The sequence below is a fragment of the Varroa jacobsoni genome, unplaced genomic scaffold (genome assembly GCF_002532875.2).
Source record: "Varroa jacobsoni isolate VJ856 unplaced genomic scaffold, vjacob_1.0 scaffold_1105, whole genome shotgun sequence".
NCBI lineage: Eukaryota > Metazoa > Arthropoda > Arachnida > Mesostigmata > Varroidae > Varroa > Varroa jacobsoni.
Window position 1 is genome coordinate 114,880 of NW_019214007.1, and position 10,947 is coordinate 125,826.

Genomic DNA, 10,947 nt, shown 5'->3' on the forward strand with positions numbered 1-10,947 from the left:
AGGATTTGTATTGTATTTAATGTATGTTAGTAAGTAACCTGCTTTATGATGCAACTTTTATTTGGACACATTGTCTTTTGCTGCTTTTTTCCTCATGCTTAGATGCTGATCAGATAGCATTATAATTAGTAAATCGTTGATGGCCGTTAGATACATTTTTTTACAGCATGTGGAATAGAAGGTACCGAACTAGCCCAAGCATTTCGTCTATAATAACATCCGTGATCCAATCATCCTTTGATAATCTTCACACTTAGAACTATTCCACTGATCCGCTTCAGAGAAGACAATCGTTGGACTACATAAATCCCTTAACATATCCTGTAGCCAAAGAGGCAAGCTATCCAGTGATCCGGAACCCAGTACTTTGCGAAGACACAGAACCACTTAACCTCGTATCGGTTAAATGACAAAGGGTGCAAAAACTAAATGTCATATTTAAATAAATTCATATTGAAAAAAAAAATCCAAATTTGTTAATTTTAATGATAATTAGTAATGATAAAACGGGCGCGCATCTGTGATCAGTCTTTTTGGGATTCATTCACAAAGTTATATATATATATATATATATATAGAATATTGTATTCGTCTTCGCCAGTTTTTATCTAAAGTTACGGCATTGGAAAATACCAGCAATACACTATTAAGTAATGCTGTTAATTATTTGAAATCACCTTAGGAGAAATCAGTTTATTTTACCCGTTATCAAAAAAAAAAACGTTTTATCCGCATTTCGCGTCGATTAATCAACGGTTTTATTTACGAACATCACTTACGTCTAGGAACATGCACTATAGTAAAATGGCGTTTGCCCCTTAATTGCAGAACGAGAACTAAAATGCATAGGAAAAAGCTGTTAACTATAAGTGAAAGCTCAGTATATGCGTGGTATCTACGTTCAGCTATAAAGACGCAATTTTTGCTAATTATTCAGTCGCAATAATAGTCCCCTGGCGCAATGATGTCAATCAGATTCTTCACTGCCCTGTTTACTGAGTAAGTTCGACTGTGTAATCTGGCATAGCTAGCCTTTTAGGCTCAAACAGACTGTACGTTTGATTGCTTAATGTCGTTTTTGCCAAACAACAAGCTACTTACAAACTGGAAATTGACAAACATATATATATATAGAAATCGGACGGAGCAAGTTTGCCTCCGGATAATGTGGTTGCCACTGAAGTCGTCTCATGGATCAATCAACAGTGCTATAGTCTTCGAGGCTAGAGTATTATCAATCGCATTTGGTAAGCTTGAATATTTGAAAGTATGTATTCTGTGCGATTGCGGAAAATCACAGAGAATTTGTAGAAATATATGCAAATAAATTTCTTCTCATCTCTCATATCTGTTCGTTCGTTTATTTTTAGGATTGCTTTGTTTGTTAGTGCTGAATACAGGCCGATCTTGAACCCTAGATATGCTTAATTTGCTAGTGATCAGGACTGTTTGTGTTCTATCATCACGTGCTGCAATTGCTAGCACAATATGCTAGAAGGTTCGTCTGTAGCAGTCCGTCACTCAGAATTCAAATCCTTCCAGACAGGACCGATCCGAGATGCTGAGAAGTAACGGGTCTTTTCCACGCTCGCCGTATTATTCCATTAGTAAACTTAACTCGACTGGACCGCGTACAGTGTGGCGTCGAATAAACAGGAGTTTTAGAAGGTTTACATTCAATTGATACAATGTATCTATCCGTCACTCGTAATTATTGCCGAGTATAATTAGAATATAATTATTACTATTAAAAAAAATATGCGACCTTATTGCCGCCAGACGTGTGTATACACTTGAACCTATGCTTCCCTAGACTTAGCGTTCAGATTCTACCATTTTTAAATCTGCATCATCTAAATATAGGTAAAGGCTTGATAACGATGCGGGTAATCGTTTCGGATTGCTTCTATGTGCATGCCCACATGATATCCATGCTTTTACCTTTGATACCCATTTTCGATTTGTTGTACAGCGACTTATGCCTGACTTGTTGTTACAAGGCCTGTGACCCAAGTTTAGAAATAGTCGTTCATATAAAAGGGTGCAACTAATTTAAAATGTCTGGGCTTGAATAAACAGTACGGAGTGCTGCTAGCGGCGTGACAGTTATCATCGCAAGCTCGACTGCTTATGTTTGTCGCTTGTATTGACTAAGCCTTTTCGTTTCTTTTTTGTCGACTGCCTTTGAAAAGGTCGGGGAAAAATGGCGGGTAAACGGCATTTTTGTATTTCGAGCTTAACTCTCAGGCAGCTACCCTATTAAACCTTTTGTCATTCTGTACAGGCGTTCGACGTGTATCAAGACGGCCCACTGCGCATAAGGAAGAACTAAGCCACGATGATTATAACGATTATGATGATTATAATACTACGATGATCATGTCTATGCAATAATTTGCAGAAAATAGCAGTTGTCGGGGATTCCTTCAACCTTCGGCCTCCTCTGCGTGACCTAGCGTCTATCTGGGTATGATGAAAGTATTCGAACGGCTCGCTCCGTGACATTTGAAAATATATCGGTGTGAGAATGGAAATATGTGAGGATGTGCGTGTGGATAGATGATCGTTTTGATCTTTGTGTACCCCCTCTTCTTCTCCTGTTCTGCGGTCTCGATTGCAACTACCAATCGTCGCAGGTGAAAACAAGCGAAGGAAGGCTTATTTCAAGGTGACGCTGCTGCTGCTGCTGGTGATGACCCTCTGTGTACTTACTCATCGCTAGTCAGTTGCTCGGAGCCGCGGTACACAGCTGTCTGCTTCCGTCACAACATTTGTTCGGCTGACCAAGGTCCGTTTTTTCTCTTATTAGCAGCTTCCTCTCCTGGCAGCTACTGCTACTGTCTCTTGATTCAAATCCATTCAGTCATTAAACTGTCAACTGGGCTAACCGCAAGATGATTCCTAGCGCCATTCTCTCCGTTAGACTTGTCCGCGGACCCCAATTCAGCGGGTGCAAGGGCCCTTGGACAGCTTTGTCGCAGCTGTAGTTACCGTTTCTGCTATCGAAGGCAATCCTTCCCTACTTACTTTCTTTCCACAGCGACCTGTCAATGCCTGCTACCAACCGAATAAGTAGCAACTCCAAGTAGCCATTAGTCCGTCCGGCTCCTGGCCATTTCGCGCCGTCTTGCCGCAGCTGGCCGTGCTACCATCAGCCTCAAACGTACTGACTGTCCGAACATTGCTCTGCTGTGCTCCGTAGAGTTGCGCGCGCCGCGACCCATGCATCGCCGTCACTCCGCCCGTCCCAGACACAGCAGATCCGGGCAAGTTCGTATGTTAGAGTATCTCCTTTGGTTTACCATCGTGTGTCTAGTTTGTACCCTCTGTTACTCGCTAGCCGCCGCTATACTTCGCACAGCAGTCGAGACGTGTCGTTCTCACTGCTCCCACTGCTGGTGAAGTCCGTCGTCCGCCAATATCGTCATAGTGCCGCCGCCGCCGACGCCGTTAGCTCCCTCACTGCTCGGTCGGTTGAGCGGCCTACTCGTTAGTACGGACGTACGTTCGGCTGCTGCTGCTTTTCGCGGCGGGAAGCTGCGTGCGGGCGTTTGAGCGCGAATCTGCGGCGGTTCGGGTGGATGGTGAACTACTGTTGCTGTCGCTGCTGGGCCAATCCTTTCTCTCACCTCAGGCGCCTCGACACCGCCGCGCTACCCAGTCATCGCTGGTAGCGTTCATCGTGAGGAATGACGACGGTGCCGGTGCAATGGGACAAGTTTACGCGGAGCTCTTCGGCGCGCCACAGAGCTCTTCGAAGAGCTGTGGCCCTCATCTTCGTTGTGGCGGTATTCGCTGGCGTCGAGCTCGTTGCCGACTGGAAGAAACAAGGTGAGTTTAGGTGCTATTGTTTCGGCTGCCGCTGCTGCTGTAATACAACCAACTTTCAGCAGAAGTAGAAGTTATAGAAATAATGTGATGCTGGCCGGGCGTTAGCAAGAGTGGCTCTGGTAGGCTAACTTGTCCTCTCTATTAGCCGTGACATAGATATACACACACATACATATGTATATCTATGAAACCCGTTCAATAATACGTCAGTGGTGATAAGGTCCAAATGCGTGAAAAAAAATCCGACGACCAAAGCAAGCCGCTTTACTGTGAAGCGTGGTGCATCATTAAAGAAAACCCCAGCATCACCAGTCGACTGTGTTTGATGCACTGGCTAGAAACAATGAAGTAGGATAATTACTAGTGTGTGAATATGTACGCTGTTTCTTAGTGCGACAATTCTTGCATAGCCTTGGGAATTCGGGGCTGCTGCAATACGGGGCTACGAAAGCAATCGTATCTTTAGCTTTGGCTAAAAGAAAGTAGAGTGCTATGAGACTGCGCGCGATTGAGGTAGTCAGGCCCCTAGAGAAACGGTATGCGACAGAGAAAGCCAAAGAAGGATCAACGATGGGAAAGATAAGAGGAGGTTCAAGAGTCATTTCTAAAGACTCAAGATGCTCCTATTATAAACTCTGTGATTGGTTGCTCTCTGTGTATGCTAGTACGTATGAGGCGCGCTGTGAGTTTACTTCTGAACCGTGTTCGCCAAACAGCTTTATGCATTTCAATTCCGTTTAATCCTGTAATCATCATCGTGAATGCCCTATCGATGGAGGAACCTATTCGAAGGTTATCGTAAGGGCGCAACAACCTCGCGAAACGCTCAGAATGAACTCGGCGTATGTGTATTATCTGTGAGTCACCCCAGTGGAGTTGAGGGCACGACAATTTGGGCATAGTTTGGCGCTAATGCTATTTCTACCGCTACCACAACGGCTGTTATGATGATTATTATACAACGTACAGGCTTTCTCCCCTCGGGGTTTCTGGCGGTATCCGCCGTCGGCTATGAACGATCTATAGGAAAATATTGTTAGCTTAGAAGGACTACCGTTCAATTTAGGACATGTGTTTTTAAGCGTTGTGCCTATAGAGGTTGTGCCTCTGACCTATGAAACCGAAACTCGTGTATGTTACCAATAAAACGGTCCGCAGAGATTCATAAGCTATAAGACGACGGGAGCGGTGCTCAGTTCATATAGGCTTTCCTCCTGATGTAACACAACTTCCCTGCCTAAAGACGTGTGACGTAATCTGTTTAGATTTTATTGATATATAACAGTGTTATTCTGAGTGGCTTTCAGAAAATTTGAAGTACTATACATATCGAATAATTTTATAATATTACCCATGCTGTAAATATATTTGAGAACTATATTCATTAATAGAGTAAGTTACGCAGTGAAGTAATGAAATGTTGCAATTTTTAATGGAAATCAAAAAACTTCGACTGATGTATGCGAAAGGTGAAAATAAGATCAGATCAGCTTTGCCACTGAAATTCCTAATTGTGGTTAGTCCGCTTGTAACTTATAAACTCAAATCAGCGCTACATATATTCAATGAATGAACCGTATAACAATGTATTATACAGAGTCCACAGATCTGCACCGGATCCGAGTTTAAACGGCAGTTTTAAGTGCAAATCTAACAGTATCTGTTTAAATCAAGAGGCATATTTATCCCCATATGTATTGTATATCACAGTGACGTTAAGAACGTCTCGATAACGAAGTACTCATACTGAAACACACGCATTTTTGTTGGTGGGTTACCAATATACTCGATTACGATAACACTAAGAGAATGGTGGCTGAGGGCAGGTACGATACGATTTAGATGATTTTTTGTCAGGAAAACACACAAGTTACCACTGCAGTCTGAGCGCTAATCGAAGTAAAACTGCTACTTACCCGTGCATAATCTTGCAACCAATACAGGTAATAAATATTGTCATCGAAACAAATAGTTGTCACGCTAGAGAAAAAAAAAACTTGGGATAAACCTTCTAGTGAATTCACTTACTCGCCTCAATCAGAAAAAAAGTTAAGTTATGCATGTGCCTCATAGCTATACAAATAGTAAAATGCCTACCTTGTACAAAGATTTTCGTAGTGGTTCGATGACGGTGCTTACTTCACGCAGCGACGCGTCATCGGTGAGGACAAGCTGCGCTTGCGATTATGAAGCGATCTGAACTATACGAAATGATGTGTATAGCTTTTCTCTTCGTTTGTTTTTCATTGGGTCCAAGACTTGTTGGAGCAAGAAGAACGGACTCTGGTGGAAAATAGTATATACACCCAATGGGCACAAGTTTCATCCCAGGTTATGATGCTTTGCTTAATCAAGTCGGCAGGGATTTCGAGGCTGTTGGTCGGCTCCTCATCTCCGTGTGTTCGCGAGAGCCTTGGCCAGAACTCTGTACAGTGTAAAATCTGTGTGAAATCTGTGTAAAGAGCTGAAGAACAGTCGCCCTGCTCTATAGAGGTCGGCAAAAAAAATATGCATATTGAAATTTTCCTGATCATCAACAATATCTTCTTTACAAAGCCTATCTATGTATATAAAAAGTGGGGATATATATATATATATATAGAGTTAAACTATGCAAGCATTATTGACATTATTACAGACAACTATTGTTCCTGCGGCTGTCACTAGTTCTATGTTAGTATGAAAATCGGTGGCGCAGCAACGAAAAAAGCGTTGCGGCGCAAAACTTATATGACGCTCCCCTATATGACAATGATTGTTTGAGCAGACTTAAAATAATTCAAGGTTTACGTGCCGTTGGACATTCCATCAGACGGTTAGCTCTTACCAGCACGAAGTGAGGTGTGTCCACGGCCGGATCTGGACCCAGATCACCAGCTTTAGCACACAAATGTTACCCACTAGGCCATCAGGGAAACTGATAACGCCGATGATGTCTACGGTATGAAATAAATTAAATTTGCGTATATGTGTCTAATGATTACATGTACCAACGTGAACGTGTACGCTCATCTAAATAATTGCTACCCTGATTATGAGTGCAGAGTGTTCTTTGATCTGAAACGAAAAGTTAACTGCAGCTTAAACAGCAAAAGCGCCTCCTTTAGCGATGAGTAAGCTATTTATAGTTAGGTTGAATTGCGTTTTCTTAAGGAGCGTGGATCAAAGTTGCGCTTTGGCTTCTTTTCGTAACATTGCTAAAAGTTGTGAGTATATTATTTTAGTTCTCGTTTTTTTTTATTTTCTCTTGTTTATGACACCATATATATATATATATATATATATATATATATATATACACATATATAAGGCTGGCACACTAGTTATATAACAGAGTAAGACTATTCCTTATTATAGCTTTTCTACAATGCCGCTGCGGCCTTTGTAGAACCGCGAAAACATTGCGTTTGTTGTCGAGAGGTTAAGTTTGTCAGACAAATGGTTGCGGATTGTTTTGTGTCGTTCCCCCTAAAATTAAACGAGTCTGTCCAGAAACATGCATCCGACTCCACTCGAATATTTAGGTATTACTAGGAGTGCATTGGCAGTGCAATGTAAGAAATTTGCTACGATCTTTCAAATGCGTACTAAAACCTTTACATCTAAGGCAGAAGATTATAGTGGATCTCCATAGGAAGCTATGAATCTAGCCAAGCTGTAGTGTTGATGTATGCCAAATTAAGTCTCGGAGCCAGACCACACTTTCCGCAACAGTTCTCTACGATTTCTAGACCGTAATAGGAATGATGCCGTGTGTTCTCTTTAATACCTACGTGTGCACGTAGAACGCTAAATTAGCGACGAAGATGGGAGCGCCCATTTCGACCTTCATCTGAGCTAATGCAACCCGGTCCGCAGTTCCAATAGTCAAGCAACACCCAGAAGCGCCGGCGTAAAACAAATGTTATTTCCTCTAGATTGTCGTCAGGGCAATAAAGTTGCTGAGAAGTTCAGGGTTCGATTCGAACTTTTCGTTAGCTGAAAATTGTCTATGGCTCTGGCCTTTATCAATAAAAAAGTAAAATCCTTTCGTCATGAACGGGCGTACCAGGTTTACAGTCTGGCGTCAAATAACGCGTCTTCAAACCACCTTGAAAGATTTTCGGCGTTCGAAACATCTGTCTTGAACCCCAAGGATTACAGTCACCCAAATAGGAGTAATTCCCTACTATACTCAAATTAGGAAGTATAGTTGGCGTCGATATAAACAAATAAAACGCAATAATAATAACTTGGTTAAGCGTAAAACGTCCGATCTAAAAACAATTGCGTCTATTACGTCCTGATCAGAATGAGCACCTTCATGAACACCTGCTTTTGGGTGCGGCGCCCTACACCGAAGAGCTCATATTCGGTAGGACTTGACAAAATAGAGCACAGATAAATACTGTATTCTCTAAGAGAACCGTTTAAATCGTAAGGCTCAGAAAAGTACTTCTTGATTACTGGATCATAACAGAGATATACGATGTGTACTTTTGCCCTGTTTGTAGGTTAGGCAAAACGTTATTATTTCACCAGTTCGCTGACAGTGTTCAGCCTATATTGAACCCGTTTATTGTCCAAGTAGAAGTTGTAGGGCACTTGAAACTGGCCAAGAACAATTTGTAAATGCCCAGTTTGCGACGTAAATCGTTGTCAAAATTGTACATAGTTAAATAGATTGCAGCTATTGCTTTTAGAATTCTGTATAGAGAAAATGCTTAGAATAGCTTATTGTACGCTGTGTTGATACCATGGCATGTACATACACTAAACGATAATCTTTAAAACAGAAGACTATTTTTGATACTTACAAAGCTTACGACCGTATATCCACGACTATAACGAGTAACTACATAGCCAACAGGCAAATAGATAATGTCTGTTTCCCGGGACAACTCTATCTGATCTGGTGCTAAAATTCGATAAGTCTAAATACATTTGAATCCTGTGAGGCCCATAACGTCCTTATATAGAGTAAAACATAGAGTAAATATATGTCCTCTGTAATAGTATTTATCAACGACTGGCTTGATTCAGACCTCCGTTCGCTTTACGCTTTGGATGGGATCAAAAGACATATTGGGTACTAAGCATTGCTGGTCGCTTATAAGGCATCTTTTTAGCTCTAGCTTTATACAGTCAAACCTAAATGAACCCTGCATGCTGGCCAGAAAATCCCGAAAAAGGTTCGTCTAACTTCAAATAGGCCAAAGAATTCTGCCACACTTTATGCAGAAGTATGCGTACAATGTAAAGCATTGCGGGTGAAGCCGTTACAAGAATATTGAAAGTTCCTTAATTAACCATGATTACAGGCCTCTCTAGAACTCAACGGAAGCAATAATTAGCCGACTTTTGTTCACTAACTTTACATCTTACGCAAATACAAGTACCCCTTAATTAGCAGACAAGGCGGAAAAACGATTGGTCTGCATTCATGTAAGAGTGGTTACGCAACGGATGGAGAAATCAGTCTCCATAAAGGCGAGTGGGTGTAAAATATCTACCTATATTTAGGATCAAAAGTAATATTATTCGTCCGTAAACATAGAAATTGCAATTTGCAAATTTCTGTGCATCGATGTCTTGTCAGCAGAGCGTTATAAGTTTAAGAACGACGATTTTCAAAGTAGCGTAGTAAGTGTTTTGTAACTTTGCACCTTACGTACGGCGTAAGTTCATGGGCGTTTTCAAGGAGTGATTTTTAATGGAAGACCTTTATGATTTCTGCAGACGCGGTAGTCTAGACGATTTCTATTACGGGCATATTTTTTTTTTGATGATTACGAATAGCTTCTATCCAATAGTAAACTTGCGCACTGTAGTCTCGTAAGGCCATTTTTGACTATGCGAGTTTGAAGACAATATTTTGTAATTAGACGAACATGGCTAATGGGCCAGTAACTAACCCATAACGTTGACCCATATCTAAAAATGCTTATTAATGTAAATCCATGACCAACCTGATTGTGTCGAAATCTACGGATAGCGCCTGCTCATAATAATTACCTCACTTATAAATGCATAAGGGCTTGTATGAGATCAAAATTAAGCGTGGTATAATCTTGATAAAATTCTCAGTTTAGGTTATTGATCAATAAATCACTCTCAATTGTACTTCATCTTCACAAACTGTTTCGTTCTGGTATTGTCAACACATTTTCCTTCTTGTATTAAGGAAGTATGTCGCACTACTCGTTTCAGGCGAACCCGCTGGCAATAGGATAGCTATTCAACTTTCCTGGCGAAGTCGGGACCTATTGAGTGACAACACAAACGGAGCTATCAAGGTGCCATCACCGACAGAAGAAACTGAATTAAATATCGAGTCGAGAAAGTCCGGTATAGGAGGCACCGATCATCCCAAAGAAAGCGACGATGGTGACACCAAGTCGAATCAGCCCGGGCCAAGCAGCGACCAGAACGAAAAGGACAACAAAATCGCGAAAGATTCTAAAGGTGGCAGCAAAGACGTGTCTAGTGACCTTAAAAACAGAACTGCAGATGTGACCAATACCACCCGAAAGGACAAAGGACAATCGGCCATTACTAGACGGCCATACGTTGGAATTACAGCAATCCACGAACATCCTCGTCATAAAATTGTCGAAAATGAGACATGTCTACAGGCCGGTGGGTTTATAGTGCTATGAACTCTTAAATATTTATGACATATTAAGTTAACTCTCAAATTAATTCAGTTATTTTTGCTGAATAGTCGTTAAGCTATTGGACTCATAAATTATTGCCTCAAGGAACCCGAATCGGTGCTAATTATCATACGACGAATAGTGCCCATCGTTTCGTAATTTTATTCATTTCAGTGAACGTACTTAGATAATCGCAAACTACTTAATATCCATGTTTGTCTACTCCTCTTCGGAGACGCCCTGTTAATTATCAGAACTCGATAGCGTCGAATGTTTTTTTGAAAAAAAAAAGTAAATAAAGTAAATGATGGGTTACATTAACGGTACGCTATCCACGTATCCGTCAGCATGCTCAATCTAATTATGCTTATGTTCGAGTTCCATGCGGTAAAATTTACGTGAGACGTGTTCAATGTCAATTAGATTTTGTATTCCAGAAAAGAAATTCTGGTATAGAAGGTCTCGAAACTATGTGTACAGT

At 41.3% G+C, this 10,947-nt stretch overlaps 1 protein-coding gene across 1 annotated transcript in view; it reads left to right on the top strand.

Moving 5' to 3' along the window:
* The first annotated feature begins 3,376 nt into the window (after positions 1–3,376).
* The window catches only part of LOC111266651 (sodium/potassium/calcium exchanger 3), an 11,333-nt gene continuing 3,762 nt past the window's right edge, over positions 3,377–10,947 (top strand). The window contains exons 1-2 of the mRNA XM_086970997.1: positions 3,377–3,831; positions 10,021–10,449. Of these exons, the coding sequence (XP_086827123.1) occupies positions 3,690–3,831; positions 10,021–10,449 (571 nt within the window). The 5' untranslated portion in view covers positions 3,377–3,689. The remainder of the gene's footprint in view (positions 3,832–10,020; positions 10,450–10,947) is intronic.